At 31.3% G+C, this 17,741-nt stretch overlaps 1 protein-coding gene across 5 annotated transcripts in view; it reads left to right on the top strand.

Annotated features, from left to right (window-relative positions):
• Positions 1 to 400: 400 nt before the first annotated feature.
• Positions 401 to 17,741, top strand: part of LOC143044737 (uncharacterized) — a 33,912-nt gene continuing 16,571 nt past the window's right edge. For 4 of the 5 annotated variants that reach the window (XM_076216860.1, XM_076216859.1, XM_076216858.1 and 1 more), the window contains exons 1-7: positions 1,247 to 1,351; positions 8,106 to 8,718; positions 10,790 to 10,922; positions 12,226 to 12,486; positions 13,359 to 13,558; positions 14,424 to 14,517; positions 14,882 to 14,950. In XM_076216860.1, the coding sequence (XP_076072975.1) occupies positions 8,212 to 8,718; positions 10,790 to 10,922; positions 12,226 to 12,486; positions 13,359 to 13,558; positions 14,424 to 14,517; positions 14,882 to 14,950 (1,264 nt within the window). In that variant the 5' untranslated portion in view covers positions 1,247 to 1,351; positions 8,106 to 8,211. Of the gene's footprint in view, positions 513 to 1,246; positions 1,352 to 8,105; positions 8,719 to 10,789; positions 10,923 to 12,225; positions 12,487 to 13,358; positions 13,559 to 14,423; positions 14,518 to 14,881; positions 14,951 to 17,741 lie in introns of those variants that run through there. The other variant, XM_076216857.1, reaches the window with a different exon arrangement.

Genomic DNA, 17,741 nt, shown 5'->3' with positions numbered 1-17,741 from the left:
TTTACGAAAATTAAAATGTTGATTTCTCCGTTAATATTACCTTGATGTGGAATATTTGGTGGCCAATAACGTATAACAAGGCGTATTTGGGGTTTATAAGATGCAATGTAGAAGTATTTTTACTCATAACTCCCGCAGAGTAAAGACAATGACTCAACCATTTGTCAACGGCGGGTCTCATGGACAGGTGCTTATATACATTGTACCTAAACTGACAGTACTGTGTAGGATAAACACCGCGTTTCATTACATACAATAATTTCATACAGACTTTTCAGGAATACAATTGCATGATATTTTATTTATATTGATTTGTTCATGAAAAGATATATATATATATTATATAAGTACGTCTGAACCATGACGACTCTACAACAGATTTATCCATGGGATCCCAGACGTTGATGGTGATACAAGGCTGATAATACATTCTGTATATATAAATAGATAATGTGTATGACACTTAAAATGATCAATCAGACGGAAGAAGATTTAGTCCAAACTACTTCCTAGTAAGTTTTATATCTTATATGCAATGATTTTAATGAGGTACAAGAAGGGTATGAATTCACGCATAGTGTAATTCTATCTGAAATAATGCTCAATTTGTGATATGTTTTTGTAAAATGATTGAAATTTTCGAAGAATGATAGAAAGAAAATGGACAGTATCACCAGCAACGTTAAGTGTTTTTAATTTTCCAGTTATTTATTAATAAACGAACTTTAGACTGACTGTAATGACATAAACATGCATTCAGTATTTTTAACATGTAACAATTTGTATTTTAAAAACATTAAGAAAAAAAATTAAGTACATTATCTTCAAGGATTTTTTGTTGGAATGTGTTTTTAACTTTTCTTGTTGATTGTTAAAAGAAAACAAAAAGAAAGAAAGAAGCCAAGCAAATATAATGCATAGTTTTTTTATAGACAGATCGTCTTCAAAGATTTAACATATCTATATAAGCGTTATTTGTCGAGAGGATTTATTCTTAATTTAGATTTTTTTAATCCAAAATTTTATCACTTGACAAATCACGATTGTTTAAAATTTCTATAAGAATTGCATCTATTTTGAGATTTTCCATATGTAGTCTCAGATACATTAGACTTACTTAAAAATAAACTACATGTCCCTTAGAACAATCGTTTTCTTAGAAATACTGTTACAATAAAAAGAATCGTACATGGTTTTCTTTAACGTGTTTATGAATGAAGTGTACCTTCCGTTCACTTACTCATGTGACACATATCTCTTACTTCCTCGTTAGAGTTACAGTCAGAATAAAACATATAAGCTACTTCATATCTAGATGGAAATTGTTTACTGTCTGAATTAAGCCTATACGGTGAGTCTTTTACATAAAACTTAGTTTAACTTTCGGAAGATAATAGAAGGTCAAAATAAATGGTACACTTATACACACACTATAATAAGTCGATGTCAAACTTATCTTTGTATGTGTATTTAAAGTAAATGATTCACATCACCTAGATTTTACCTATCTTAAACACATAAATTAAACTACCTGATATTGACGAATAAAGAAAAATGTCACATACTAAAAGGCTGTCATACATTTAATATTGTTGTACTCTACTAGAAGGAAACTTTTCGGTCTGTTATAACTTAAGATAGACAAAACAGTTATGGTCGTTTGTATTGTTGCGTTGTACTATGATCAAAATATTGGGAGGTGTGTGGGGAGACTCTCGTGCATAGAGTTAACCAAATTTGATATTGTTTCTAGAGTTACAATTACGATAGAACTAGCGATAACCCCAGGGCACCAGAATGCCGGACCAGTAGTCAGCACTTCTGTGTTACCACAAATTATCAATGATATTGTCATAATCACAAAGTAACTGTTTACAAATCGATATACTATAGATTTTCTATCAATTGAATATTTGGAAAAATCTTGATGAAGTGTGGGTCCTCGGTGGTTTTCAACTTCGTACTTTTTTGGTTGTTTAACTTTTTTTTGCAAGTTTACTGATCATTATTTCGTTGTCGAATCGTGAGTCTAGCTTACAAATATTTAATCCTGGAATCTAGTGTGTGTTTAAGTACATTTTCCCTCCTAACAGGCAAACCTTTCAGTTATATTGCCACTTTTGAAAATCTTGGATTTCAACCACTTTTAGCTTAATATCTGCTAGAAACCATTGCTCATTTTATTGACTTAGTTGAATTCACCAAATATTCAGTTTGGCATACTTATTCAATAAATGTCTACACAACACACGTTGGATTTCTAGAAAGCGTACACAGTGTTTCAACATTTCCTTATTTCAATTCAGTTATCTTTTGTTACATTATTGGTGTTTGCATTATGGATAGTCGATGTAGAAAGTTGGCTCTTTTTCTTGTCTACTTTAGTCAATTTTCCAATTCACTTTCTACGATAACAAGTATGCATTTTCTTATTTCGTCTCACTCTGAAAATTTAAAAACTCGTTTAAAAGTTATCCACATCAGTCAAAAAATTAAAAAAAAGTTTTATTAGTTTAATCGTGCTCGTGAAGAAAATGTTGAAACGGCTCATTTATTGACGTAATAAATTATCGAGGCCTGGTAGCTTTGATAACTATTACAATGCCTATTTTTTACTGATAATTTTTTCTTAAGCAAACTGATATCATTCTTTTTATCCGCCTCGAGAATATTTTGAGTTTTATATCCTGGATAATCAATTCAATACCCTTCTATAACCATCATTTAAACAGGCAGATTGATATTTGCATTTAAATAACAAATAGAAGATTGATTTCCTGTTTTAGTTTGAACAATACCTTTCTATATATAACATACACCACACTCACTATGTATTTCGCTTTCCGTGATAACATCGTATACGTTTTAACTTCTAGATTTTTGTAAAGGAACGACAATTTAACTTCAGGTGGCATAGGAGAGAACAAAACCCAAATATATGATGTTTCAAATCAACACAGGAGTCAAACATACTGATTCAGGAGGAATTATTGAATTGCCAACTCTTTTTAGAGTTAATCTGACTGAAAGAAACAGTTTAAGCACCAAATCATGAAAAATGATATTAAAATGATATTAAAAGTCTATTCCACATTAAGCGTTTCCAGATTATGAAGGAAAGACAACAAGACTCTTTAGATGGCAGTTAGCTATTATTCTAAAATCTTTTTGACAGTACATGTACTAGAATATATCTCTAAGTTGACTGGTTGTCTATTTCTCATGCATGCATTAAGTTAAATTATGTCCCCTTACATAATCAGTATACCTTTATTGTGCTTTTCATTGTCAGAAAATCAAAACAATTAATAACATTTGTAGGGAAAATGAATAAACTATTAAATCTTGCTGATAAACAATCATAATTACACTCTTTGTCAAAAAAAAAGTCTTGTCAATGTAAAGAAACCCCTATTGCTATCTCTATTCAGCCAAATATGGCTAAACGAATAAGTAGGGACCCCTCAACTCCTTAATGGTTCCAAAAAAGCTCATCCTGGTGTCATGTTACCACAGAACTACAAATTAAACCTGAAGAAAACTAGTATAGCTGTACTTGTGTGAAAAAAAAATATGCAATTCATCTATATCGGTGAAATGATAGGACGTTCAGGCAACTAAAATATGTCGCGTCTCAAATTTCAGTAGTTCCACATGTGTCAGACTGTTCGAAAAGTTAAAGCGAGGATTTATAATTAAAAAAAGTAACTCAAGTTGCATAAAATTAATGAAGTTCTACTTTCTAGGTGAAAATTCTGAATCAGCAATTTTCACTCTCAGGGGTGAAAATTAATGGCTATTTTTATTATAGTTGCCCTTAATCAACTTTTCATTGATACACATACAAATTCCATAGGTTAAAAAAAATCCTTTATTGATTTAGTGTAAAAATATATATCCCCCTTAAGGTGGCACGGTAGTATTTCCTGGCCCATAAGGGATAATGATAGCCTTTTAGAATTTTCACCACTTTCTAACACTGCAAAAAAAATCTACATTCACAGTTCACTGAAGTACTTTCATTTTACTATTCATAAATGAATATGAATGTGTATCATGACCGTTTACTTTTTTTGCTATTTTTGAAAATCTAAGGCCATTAGTGCTTTTAGATCTTTTATCATGCAGTGAATACAAAAAAAATTCTCAAAAATTCATTTTCATCTGTTTGTTAAATTATTTCATATTTTTCTACACCTGATTCATCCCTCAGTTTGGGAAAGTGTGTTCAGTTGATACTGTATTTTTTGTCCAATCACACTGTTCAGATACATTGAATTAGGTAGGGTACACAAAAGAGCAACCTAAATTCTGGAATGCAAATACTACCGTGCCACCTTCAAGGTAGCACAAAGGGATAATGATAACCTAGATTTTTTGGTAAAAGAATATTCTGATACCCACAAAAATATTGAGGTCTAGCATATGATTTTGTTTTATTCTGAATCCAGATTTTCCTCATACATTATAGTGTTAAATTTAAAAAAGAATAATTTGATTGATATCGTTGAAAAATTAAAAAAACAGTTCTGACTCAGAAAAAAGACCCATATCCATCCATCAAGTTAGAAGGTTGCTTGCTGATTGACCTTTTCTGAAATTGTTGATCATAATAACTTTTATCTTTAAAGTAATAGTATATGATAATTTTTTTATAATCAGGGCTTTCCATTGAAATTGAAGTAGAAGGCTCAATTAATATTATAGGCGGCTGTAACATGCGTTCGGCGAAGCCGGACGCCCACCAAGCTGTAAGCTTGGTGCCTTACGGCAGGGGGTCTGGGGGCCGCTCAAGGCCCCCAGAAGCTCTGGCATAAAAGTTCTGGCATAAATAGAGCAAAATCCTGCATTCTCACAATCTCCTGGCACCTAATTTTATCTTTCAAATGACCATTTTTTATGTATGAAATTAAAGAAACTCTGAAAGAAAAAAAAAATCTCAAAGAAATTTCATTTTTTTTATGTTATAGTTTTTATTTTCATAACCTTATGCTTAAAATTCATTTACTTTTAAAGGAGATTTATTTATATAATAATCCGGTTTGTTAAAAATCTTGATTGATTTATTTTGCACAACTACGTGCATTTGTAAACAAATGACCCCCCTTTTCTCTCTAAAGACTGTTACGCGTATTTAAATCATACAATTATTTCTTGACAGAAAATTGATATATCCTCTTATTTTCTCTTTTTTTTTGTAAACTGTTCAATAAGTCGGATACATAAATCATTTGGAAATGTTATTTAATTTTGGTCGAGTCGACAATATTCTACTTTCGTTTTTGACCTTGATTCTCTGAACACCACGTGGGCTTTGAAAAATGAACTTCAAAAGATACTGTTTTACAGATTCTGAACAATTTTATCTACTACACTTTCTTTAATTTGACTGATATTATTCCATAACATAAGATTGTCATCCTATCTCATTGTCTTCACGTTTTAAAAGCCAAAAAAAGCCAACGAGTTAATGACCATCGGAACGTCTCTATTGTTATCCTTCAATGACCACCGGAACGTCTCTCTTGTTATCTTTGAAAAGAAACGATGCATTCTGACTTTAAATAGACAACCAATCAGTGACCTGAATTCATGTGAACTATATTTAGCCCAAGGTAAACACTGACTTTTCATCATTGTTTATCGTGACCGCGACTTTGCGACAATACGTTTCTCGGCTGCCTGTAAACTTTTGAAAATAGATATTTTTTTTCTTTTTGAATTTATATTTTTGTCAGTGAAGTAGCTGGCACTTGAAGCCACGGTAAACGGCGGATTTCCGCCGGCTACCGGCTTCAATGGAAAGCCCTGAAAAGATAAATATACCTGCCACGAATTAAAGAACTTTATTTTAAAATTTGATTATTGATAAAAAAAAAAAGATGATGATTTATAGAACTCAAACGAACTATAAACTGTAGGTAAAGTACCGGATGTGATCAGCGACCCCTTTATTTGGGTAACAGTCCGTTAGAATGTATAACAATTGGGAAACATAAATGTTTAAAAAAAAAAATACATTTTTAAATAACGTTGTTATGTTGCACCTCTATCAATTTTCGAGTTTTTGCTAAACTTACTTTTAAAATTTTGTACATTTGGTCTTATTTCGGTCAAAATTTGATTAACACGATCTAAACGTGAATATATACCCGACTGAAACATGTCAGTTGTTTTAATCATAATTCTAAACAATATAGTTTAAATTTCAAAAGAGATCATATTAACTGTTCAATATACACACGAAGAATTAAAGACCAATCATTTGATTCTGTAATTTGCTGTCATTTTGTAGGAATACAAACTGTCCTATTCCCATGCCAAGTTTGTATAATTATTAGCTCCGCCCACCAAAGTAATTAACACTGCTTTTTGCATTGTTTGTGTGCTTTTAAAAAATCATAAATTTCATCAATTTGAAAAAATATAGTTAACAATATATATTTTCAATGTGAATAATTGATAAAAATAAGTTTATAATAAGATGATATAAATGTTTGAAAATTTTAACAAATTTTTCTTAGATATCTACTTTGAAATCGACATCTTCATTTTAGCAATTTCAGCTAAATGACGTATACTTGATTCATATGGGATGATACTTCTCATTAGACAATTTCTGTTGTCAAGTTTTGTGTCTAAAGTTTTACAGTCAGATTCAAAATGTTGCAAATAATGCAATAGTAGTATATCGCTACTCTATAGTAACATACTAGTATTTTTGTTCTATTTCGAAACTCTGTAAATATAATAATTGAATGCTGAGTTTCAAAAACAGCCTCTAACTCGACATTAAATGAATGAAACTTCTGTTGTAAAATTGAACGGCTGCCATACATTTGGTATATGTATGATTGTCATAAACTATGTTTCCTTTTTATAGGCTGGTGTGTAAAAAACATAATATGTATAATGACATAAGAGAAAATGTGATTCAATTAATCAACAAAGAATTATGACAAACCTGTCAGACTTCGTTGGTAACAACAAAAATATGAGGTGGACCACATATAAATGAGGCCACCACATATGAAAATAAGATTTTTTATAGTATATTTTTTGAAACAAACTATCATACAATGTAACGTAGATCTACGCAGGCGGCGATTGTGAATTTTGAACAGCACTGATAGCATATACCTACAAAGGGACAAGCGACAAGTTTCAGTACAATTCGTATTGTGTGTTACATTAAAATATCTCGTTAATCAAATACCATCTAAATTTTGGACAAATATGACCAGCTTACTGGCCTGTTTGACTCCATGACTCATTCGGAGACACTAAACTAATAGTTAGTGTCAAGTGTTCTCTGTTCAGCATTCTTGCATGTTTTCTTTTCGTTTCACTTCATCTGTATTTGAGGAAAACTTTTTCCCTCAATGTCAATTTTGAAGCAATTCGAAATTTTTAATCGGTACGTATAAACACTTGTTAATCTCCTTAATTTCGTTTCAATCCATTCACTGACTCTTGAATCGGACCATTCACTGGAATTAAAGCAACAGTAGTTTTTATTACTTCCTAAAAATCATTCCGGAACTTGTTTCTTTTCTCTCTTTCTTCTCTTTCTCATTTAAAGAAACCGAAACTGTCATTTGCCATTAGATTACTATTTCAACTAAACTCCACTTACGGTCATTTTGAATATCCAATCGAAATCAACGAGACGAGAATACACATATTTAATGGACATAACATGAACTAAATTTGAAGACCAAGAAAAAAAAGGCCCATCCAGAGCATTCAACTGATCTGAAACCAAATACTAGCATAGAAGAAAAAAGTTCATAATGTGAAAGGGCATCACAGAGGATATATTGTAAAATGCCAAGAACAAACCTGTTGAGATTTATTTTTAAAGCAGAAAACTGGGGAAAACGTATTATTCTTGATTCCTTCAATAAACAATAGAACTAAAACTCTTACACACATGAACAATTTCAAAAACAGTTTTCCGAACGATTTCCTGTTAAGCCTACCTTTTTGTATTAATGGACAATGTCAGACACTGCGCGATTTATATTTATTTATGGTACAAATATAACATCATATGATATTCTGAAATACAATGAAATGATGCTTAATTATACCTTCTATTCCAGACTCATGATGTTTGTGTAAGAGTGTGATAAAAAAGATTGAGGAGTGTAATGTTCATTAAAATGTTGCTGCGATAAGTTATATCATGTTCACTTGAAGGAAGTAAAAATGAAAGACATTTGTGTTCTTTTTAACTGTGAAGATGTCGAAGACTTTGCTGGATACCTTGAAGAGCTATTTCTCAAAGGAAATTCAGAATTAAAGATAAACTTTCAAAACATCGGAGAGATTATTGATTTGACAGAATTATCTACATACAAATTGGTAGTAATATTATGTAGTCCTTGTATGATAGAATTCTTTGACAGCGAGTTAGAAATAGAAAGATTTCAAAAAATATTGGTGAATCACCCGTGCATAATTTGTTTGCAGTATTACGTGGAAAATGATGATATCTCACGCCTTCAAACAGCATTAGCAGTTGACCCAAAAAGTTGGAAACTATTTCAGAGTCTTGAAACTAAACAGGAATGTACTGAAACTATAGCCAGTATTTTCGAAGTTCTTGAGGAACAGTCTCGTGTGCCGGAAATAATAGTGAAGCCTTTACCGAAGAAAAGACATTTAAGAAAATCGAAGAGATCCGCTAAAATTGTCCCAAACTGTGTGTACAAGGTAATTGTATATTTTTCAACCTTTGCTGCTTTTCATGCAAATAATCAGTATACTAATATTTTGTCTTCATAGGTAGCATGTTCTTTGTTAGCAATATAACAAAAAGTCTGTTCTTCAAGAATGGTATCAAATTCATTTTTGAAAGTTAAATGCAACATCTAACCGTGAAGAACAACAACTACCATGTTTCAATTAGCAATAAACAATAGAGCAAATTGACTTAGTGTTATGAGTAGAAACACTATATCCTTTCTTTTTCGTTATGCTCTATAAAGACAAGTGGATAAATAAAATGAGTTTATACGACAAGCTTCATATTTTCATAACAAGTCTTTAGACAAAAAAATAGATACAACTAAAACATAAAGCACAAAGTATTAAATGAACATAAATCAGTAAACATGACAGCTTGAGCTATTAGTATTTAAAGTTGACATGACATTTTGTACCATAAGTATCTAGTCAACACAAATCAGTAAACATGACAGCTTAAACCAAAATATCTAGTTAATACGAATCATTAAACATGACAGCTTGAACAATAAGTATTCAGTCAACACAAATCAGTAAACATGACAGCTTGAACCATAAGTATCTAGTTAATACGAATCATTAAACATGACAGATTGAACCATAAGTATCTAGTTAATACGAATCATAAAACATGACAGCCTGAACAATAAATATTCAGTCAACACAAATCATTAAACATGACGGCTTGAACCATAAGTATCTTGTCAACAAAAATCATTAAACATGACAGCTTGAACCATAAGTATCTTTTCAACACAAATCGGTATATATGGCAGTTTTAACCATAAGTATTTAGTCAACACAAAACATTAAACATGACAGCTTGAACCATAAGTATTTAGTCAACACAAAACATTGAACATGATAGTTTGAACAATAAGAATTTAGTCAACACAAAACATTAAACATGACAGCTTGAACTATAAGAATTGTGGAATTTCAATAATTTAGTTTCGAGCACCACTAATGGGACAAAATGCGGATATTCTAAAAATGTAATTCTAGTCGGAGTCAGACATCTAGCTAGAATCCAAAATACATATCAGAAAGGGTTTCTATAATGAGATGAAAGTCCAAAGACCCAAATACACAAATGATTCATTTTGTGATTTCCGTGTTTTGTAACAATAATCAAAGATTTAAACTTGATAATAGCTTTCTGTTTTATTTCATTAGTTATTTCCGCCAAAACTTTTGTATATTTTGGAGTGCATTTTCTTTTTCCTTGTTTCAAACAGTTTACCGAAATAAACATTTGTTCTTAGTCTGCAAAGCTGATCTTGTCAATTTGAGGTCTCTGTTTATTTTTAGAAGACCTTATAATATTTGTAAGCTTAAAATCAGAAATGAAAGCGCTGTATTCTAAATAAATAGTTATTTCGAAATGTTGCTTCGTGTACGCAAAACCAATGTCCCTCTTCTCGATTGATCTTTGGTTCTAGTTATATTAAAGAAATACTTCCTTTTTGTAATGTAATTAGATACTGTGAAGTGCAAGTCTTCAAAGGTTTTCTTTCCTGTCCTTGAATAAACAAAAATTTAAGAAAACGATCATATACGTATAATGAGGGTCTTGATTAGTTTAACAGATTAGATAATAGTGGATCACAGATATAAAGAATACAGAAAAGGGGCATACAAAGAAGAGATGATTGGTTGAATGATTTTTGCTTCACGCCGTATAATCAAGAAAAGAGAATAATTTTGTGCTAAATATAAACAAAAATGGGAAAAATAGGCTTATTGTATGTACCTTGAAAGAATGAACGTCAAATATGAATTTTACCAAACTTACTCTTGGGAAGAGCTATTCTTATTACATTACTGAAGGTCGATCATATTTCTACAATAATCTCGTAAATTCGTTAAAATTAAAAAAAAAAAAAAAAACACATGTTGATCCATTTGATTCTATAATAGATATTGTTATAGTCGTTGTATTCTAAAATGCAAGTTTTAACCAACTGTGACTGGTTCATAAGAAGGGGCAGTTGGAACCTAATGAGTGTATATATAGCTAAATTTATTTTTGTTGTAGGCAAACGAAAATGTTGCGATTATATTCCAGAAACCACCAGGTGGCGCTGTTCAGGTCTTGTTCAACGAATTTGATAAGATAGTTGACGCAAAAGAGTCAATAAATGAATATACATATCTTTTCCGGGTACCATGTAAGTACATTGTACAATCAATTACATATATGTTATCTCAAAATCATCAACATTGGTTTAAATCAAAATTATACATATCTTCATATAAATCTATGTTTAAACAATAGCATGAATTTCCTGCATTAAAAATGTCCCACGCATAAATTAGAATGAATATTTCACATTCATTTTAATGCATTTGATTTTATTTCATTTCATTTCATTCGTCACAGGAATTCCTTTTCGTGCTAGAAGTCAGTTAAACAACATATTTGCATTTAAATATTAAGAGTCATTTAAATCACGTATTTACCGAAATAAAAGCAGTCATTTTTCTATAGAAGAAGAGAAACTCAAGTATTTAACGATGGGTCTACATATCAAAACTCATGACGTTTAGGGTAGTCAATTTTCTTGGGGTTGCATGTGATGTTACTCTCCATTAATATTTATTTTGTGTACATCCTTTTGTACAATTTATTATTTGTACAAAAAAAATGTACAAATTATAATTTGTACTTTTACTTTTTACATTGTACAATTTAGTACTTTGTTTACAAAATTCATCATTTTATAAAGTGATACGTTGTTTTATTCAAAATTTGAATCCTAAAACAAAATCTACGACTTGAAAGAATATGTTGACATGGAATAATCCTTATATTGAATTAAAATAAAATGTCCCTCAAATTACATTCCTTTATGTGCGTTATATATTGCTGTTTTATGAAAGATTGGCAGTAGTTAATTCCTCATCAAAATTCGGATATAAATCCGTGTTCATAATTCCTGGGCGGTTTGGACTGCCAACCATTTTATGGTATATTGTGATGTTTGAACATGTAGATACTTACTAGTACCTAAAAATCAAATGAATGATATCAAATCGGGATAAGTAAATATATACTTGCTTATTTAAATTAACGTCCTTAAATAATCTGAGATTGCTTTTAGTTATTCCGATTTAAATATTAGCAGATGTGGTATTATTGCCAATGAGACAACTATCTTCTGAAGACAAAATGGCAGATATTTGGATTACAAAATGTGAAGCCATGATCCTACAGGAACGAAAGAAGATGTTTGCTATACCTTGCTGTACGTCAATACAAGATACCAACATACAGTTTTTAATATTGAGTGATTGATTGATTGATTGATTGATTGATTGATTGGTTAGTGGTAATTTAAGCTGCATCAGAACAAAAAGGCTATAATACGACTTTTAACACAACACAATGGTGTGAATTTCCCCCGTCCCTAATCTTAACAAAAAGTGACGATTACTAAAATTTCACAAATCACAATAAAAGTCTATTTTCAGCATTACCAAAATCTGGAGACGTACGTATTTCGTTATTATGTGATAGTGAGAAAACAGCGGATTGTGTTCTGAAAATTGTGAAGCCTAATCTAGCTGCTTACGAATGTTTAGACTTTTTAGCACAAGTCTTAGGTGTGGATGCTAATGAAAAACAAGTCCTAGACAGTAAATTGTTAGAATTATTCGACAAAAGTATTCCTAGCGATGGAACCTTGTCTGAATTGATGAAAGTCCAGGCTCAGGACATGCCCTTTCAAGAACGTGAGTTTTTTTTTTTGTACATATTTGACTATATTTCGTGTTAAGTTGATATTGTGATGCGTTAACATTCGGAAATATCAAATTTTCAAATGACAACTAACAAAATTGTCCATGAAAAAGATGATACAAAGTTGGGAATTAGAAATCGTAAGCTGCAGAAAAGACAAAACTATTTCCACAGGAAAATATTCGAATGACAAAAACAGTTCACAAAACACTCATGTATGAACTATGAAATAATAATAATATAGACTTTTTAGCATAAGAAATTAAATAAACTTTTTTTTATCACAAAAAATTACTATGCATTATATATGTCAAGAAAAAACAAAACCACAACCAAATCAAATCGATGAAAAGAACTAATAGTTTACAAAACATCGCACAAAAATCGGGAAAGTAATTAGAAAAAAAAAGTTGGGTAAACTCAAGTGCACCACTTGTTGAATACCTTGAGCTTAACGCAAAGCGTGTGCAAAATGACTAGTAAGGTTTCTACTACATTTATAATTTTTATCAAGAAGGTATCCTCTTGTGTTTTAAGCTATTTGCTGTGAAAGTGTATATCTACTCAAGAATCAATTTATTAAAAAGGTAACATTATGTTTTCCCTCCTTGTTTTAAAACAAGTGTATTCCGGTCGTTTTTAATTGCAAATTTGTACAACCCAATTATGATTACTAGTAATGTACCATTTCGTAATGAATATTATTTTAAATGTATAATATGGTTATTTTAAGGAACACACCGCATTTGAATTTCAAACTTTGAAGTACAACATACCAGTGAGTAGATTTTGATAACGTATCTTTTTAACTTAGTATCAATATGTAATGATGTTTATCTATTTACATTATTTATATTATCAACAGTAATCGAAAGTGACCAGGAGATACCAACATTACTACATTTCGCAGCCAAGCATGGATTAGAGGATTTGACATGCAATATCTTAGACACCCCTGGTTCTAGTGCCGCCTTTCAAATAGAAAACAAAGACGGACACGACCCGGCTGATCTTGCCGAATTAAACGGTCATGTAGATCTAGCTGAACATATGAGAACACATTTTGTAAGTTTGTTATTGACCCAGTCGTTGACGGAATACACATTTCGCAAATACATTATACGAAGTGTATAACTCTTTAATTTGAATATACGATTGAGTGTCATTATACTTCATAAAACTATACAGATATTTGTTAAAATAAAGTTAAACAAATCTGTAAAAGAAATAAAATCACATATTTCATATTTTTTTTTAATTGTATTTACGAAAACTAAAATCTACAATCATCAGGAGATATCGATATTTATATTGCGCACAAAATGCACACATGTATAATTATTTAGACAGAGAATCATGTTAGTGGGGTAGTTTTAATTTCAAAACCACGAAAAAAACGTATACATCCCGCCATTATGTTATTGTACTATGATACATTTGTGTATTCTTGTCGTTAATATTTGCTTGTATGCTTGACCTATATGCCATTTTGTCCTTCTTTGTTACATATTTGTCTTTTTAGTTATTAAGATTATAACACAATGTTGACTGCTGTACCCCTATTTTTGACATTTTAACCTATTATGTATGTTTGTTTTGTTAACGTTGTCAATATAATAGAATTTGATGCGACTGTCATACAAGTGAGAGGTTTAGCTAGCTGTAAAACTAGGTTCAATCCACTATTTCTACATATAAAAACGCCTGTACCAAATCAGGAATATGACAGTTGCTATCCGTTCGTTAAATGTGTGGAGCTTTTTTTGCCATTTGAACTTTCCGTTTAAAATTTTCCTCTGAGTTCAGTATTTTTGTGATTTTACCATTTGATGAGGAACGTTCCGTTTTAAATTTTCCTCGGAGTTCAGTATTTTCGTGATTTTACTCTTTACCCGACCATGGCCAACATGTTGATATGATTATCTTTCAGGAAACTCAAACTATGGTTGATTATATACATTTGGCTATGGATAACAACTACTCTAACCAAGAAGAGCTTGAAAGAGATCGGATTCAGGCAATAGGTAAAGAGGAAATACAATGTTTATATTAAACAACACTTTTGTAAGCACAAACTTCACAATGAAGGTTTTTGGTGTGAAATTCAGCCAGAGGCTGAAGGAAAATTAATAGAATTTTCTGTAATCAATTTGATTTGAACAATTAAATGATAGTAGGATATCATAGGAGGCTATACGATATAACACTTAGGATACAAATCATATAATAAGAAGATTTTGAAATGTATTAAGTGGGTTATAACAGAATATTATACCGGGATGAAATATTCCAGCTAATTCCGCAAAATGTGCTTTTCAATTTGTTACAAACGAAACTGTAATATTCAATTCAAAATTTGAGGATGTATTGGATTGGTATCTATTGTAGAAAACTCAAGAAGCAAAAGTATTAAAACCATACCAACGCAAGAGAGAATTCAATTAGAACAAAAGTCCTGTAAGTGTTTCCGTTTTGAAGTAAACATGATATGAATTTGTTCAACTACACATATAACTTAACTATTTGTACAATATATGTAACAAAGAGATTATCAAAAGAGGGACGAAAGATACCAGAGGGACAGTTAAACTCATAAATCGAAAATAAACTGACAACGCCATGGCTAAAGATGAAAAGGACAAACAGACAAACAATAGTACACATGACACAACATAGACAACTAAAGAATAAACAACACGAATCCCACCAAAAACTAGGGGTGATCGCAAGTGCTCCGGAAGGGTAAGCAGATCCTGCTCCACATGTGGCACCCGTCGTATTGCTTATGAGATAAACAAATCCGGTATCTAGTCTAATTCGGTAGGTCACATTCATGAAGGGGAAGGGGATTGTAGTTACGACGTAAGGAAAATATCCGATATCATTTGTGAAACGGTTATTTCCATAACGGTCAACCAACTCTTGATGGCGTCCGTAGAATTTAAGAAGTAATGATTTCAACTTAGCCATTTGGAACTCTTGATTTAATAGCTTCCTTGTGAGCAACAACCCTATATCAAGACAATCATGATATGAAATGCAAGCACGGGAATATCGTATCAATTGGGAGATAAATACACTGTATGCAGGTGCTGCTGGAATGTTGCTACTTAGAAATGGAAGTTCACAACTAGAAAGCTGAAATCATCTCTTTTGTCGTAAAATTTTGTTTTCAATCGACACTCATTGTCAATTTCTAGATGTAAGTTAAGATATGAGACCGGCTTAACTGTATCTGTTGTATCCAAAACATGTACACACATTGTTAAACTACTCTTTCAATTTTCACCAAATATACCAAGTATTTCGGAAGGTTATGTAAAATGAAACAAAAAAAGATAATTTTGTAAAGGGTTGATATAGGATTATTACCATATCAATGGTTATCTCAAAAACATTGTGAATTTTCGCAGGTTAGACACACACTCATCATATTTACCAGGCTGAAAGTTTTGTTCGATATATGCGCGTTTTATATACAGAAGAATAATAAGTGAAGCTCTAATTAAAAAAAAGCAAAAATGACCTAGAAAGTAAACCGAAGACCTACAATTCTAAAAGGTTTTGTCTAATACAGCTACAATAGTCTATTCCTTAGGCGGAAAATGCATTTTCATGTAATCGCAACTTCGTACTTTATTTGGCCTTTTTAACTTTTTTGGATTCGAGCGTCACTGATGAGTCTTTTGTAGACGAAACGCGCGTCTGGCGTATATACAAAATTTAGCTCTGATATCTAGGATGAGTTTATTTAAAACCACTGGGTCGATGCCACTGCTGTTGGAGATTTATTTCCCCGAGGGTATCACCAACCCAGTAGTCAGCACTTATTGTGCTGACATATTTTATCATTAATATGGTTATATTTATAAATTAACTGTTTACAAATTTTGAATTTTTGAAAAACTAAGGCTTTTCTACCTCAGGCATGGATTACCTTAGCTGTATTTGGCATAACTTTTAGGAATTTTGGTCCTTAATGCTCTTCAACTTCGTACTTTATTTGGCCTTTTTAACTTTTTTGGATTCGAGCTTCACTAATGAGTCTTTTGTAGACGAAACGCGCGTCTGGCGTATATACAAAATTTAGTCCTTGTATCTATGATGAGTTTATTTATTAACAGTTTGTGACAATTCGGAATTCTCACTAAATAGTCAACTTTGATATGATAATCATTTAATCATTAATTGCAAAGAGTACAAACTGATGTATTTTTGGTAATTGAAAAAATCTATCAAACTAGATTTTCAATTTATTGGATTGTACAATGAAACAAAAATAGAAATAGGACCTTAGCTGCAGTTTTGTGCTTATGTTATTGCATTCACATTTTCATATACTCATTCAAGCTGTAGTTAACTACTACACTGAAACCATTACATACTTTACAAACTTTGATTTTACTCGAAAAAATAAGGATTTTCTTATCCAAATCATAGATTACCTTGGCCGTATTTGGCACAATTTTTTTGAATTTTGGGTCCATCATCTTTGTACTTGCTTGAATTTACAACTATTTTGATCTGAGCGTCACTGATGAGTCTTATGTAAAAGAAACGCGCGTCTGGTGTATTAAATTATAATCTTGGTACATTTGATAACCAGTTACAATAATTGTGCTAATGTATAAAACTATATATCTATATTGAAAGCCTGTTGACCCAAATTTCAGTTTTCTTTCAAATGCTCCGAAATTCTACGAAATATCAATTTGGAAAATCTTTAATTATAGAAACGTTTTATTCAATCTGACCTTAAGACGTTAAGATTCAGAAATTCATACGAGTTACTGGAAAAATGAATAAGGAAACATTAACTTTAAGGGAGCTACCATTTGATTTTTATGGGGGGGGGGGGGGGGGGGGGCTAGGATGAAATTTGAAAAAAAAGGCAGGATGAGACACTTTGCCAAAAAAAAAAGGCAGGATGACAATTTAAGTAAAAAAAGTCAGGATAAACTAACAAAAAAAAAGGCAGGACCGAATAGAGTTAAAAATAAAAAGGCAGGACAGAGATTACAACTAAAAAAAGATGCAGGACAAAATTTTTCATCCTAGCCCCCCATAAAAATCAAATGGTAGCTCCCTAACCTGGTAACGCTTAAAAAACAAACAAACTCACGTACAGATCGGAAACCATTGATTGCATTTTGTTTTGCTTTGTTTAATATAATCATAGGAAGGACATGAACAATCTTCAGATTTTATTTTAGGATTGAGCCACTTTTAACATCATTTTCTGATTTGA

Source organism: Mytilus galloprovincialis, chromosome 9 (assembly GCF_965363235.1).
Source record: "Mytilus galloprovincialis chromosome 9, xbMytGall1.hap1.1, whole genome shotgun sequence".
Lineage (NCBI taxonomy): Eukaryota > Metazoa > Mollusca > Bivalvia > Mytilida > Mytilidae > Mytilus > Mytilus galloprovincialis.
Note: the sequence above shows the minus strand (reverse complement) of the source record. Positions and strands in the feature narration are given on the sequence as shown.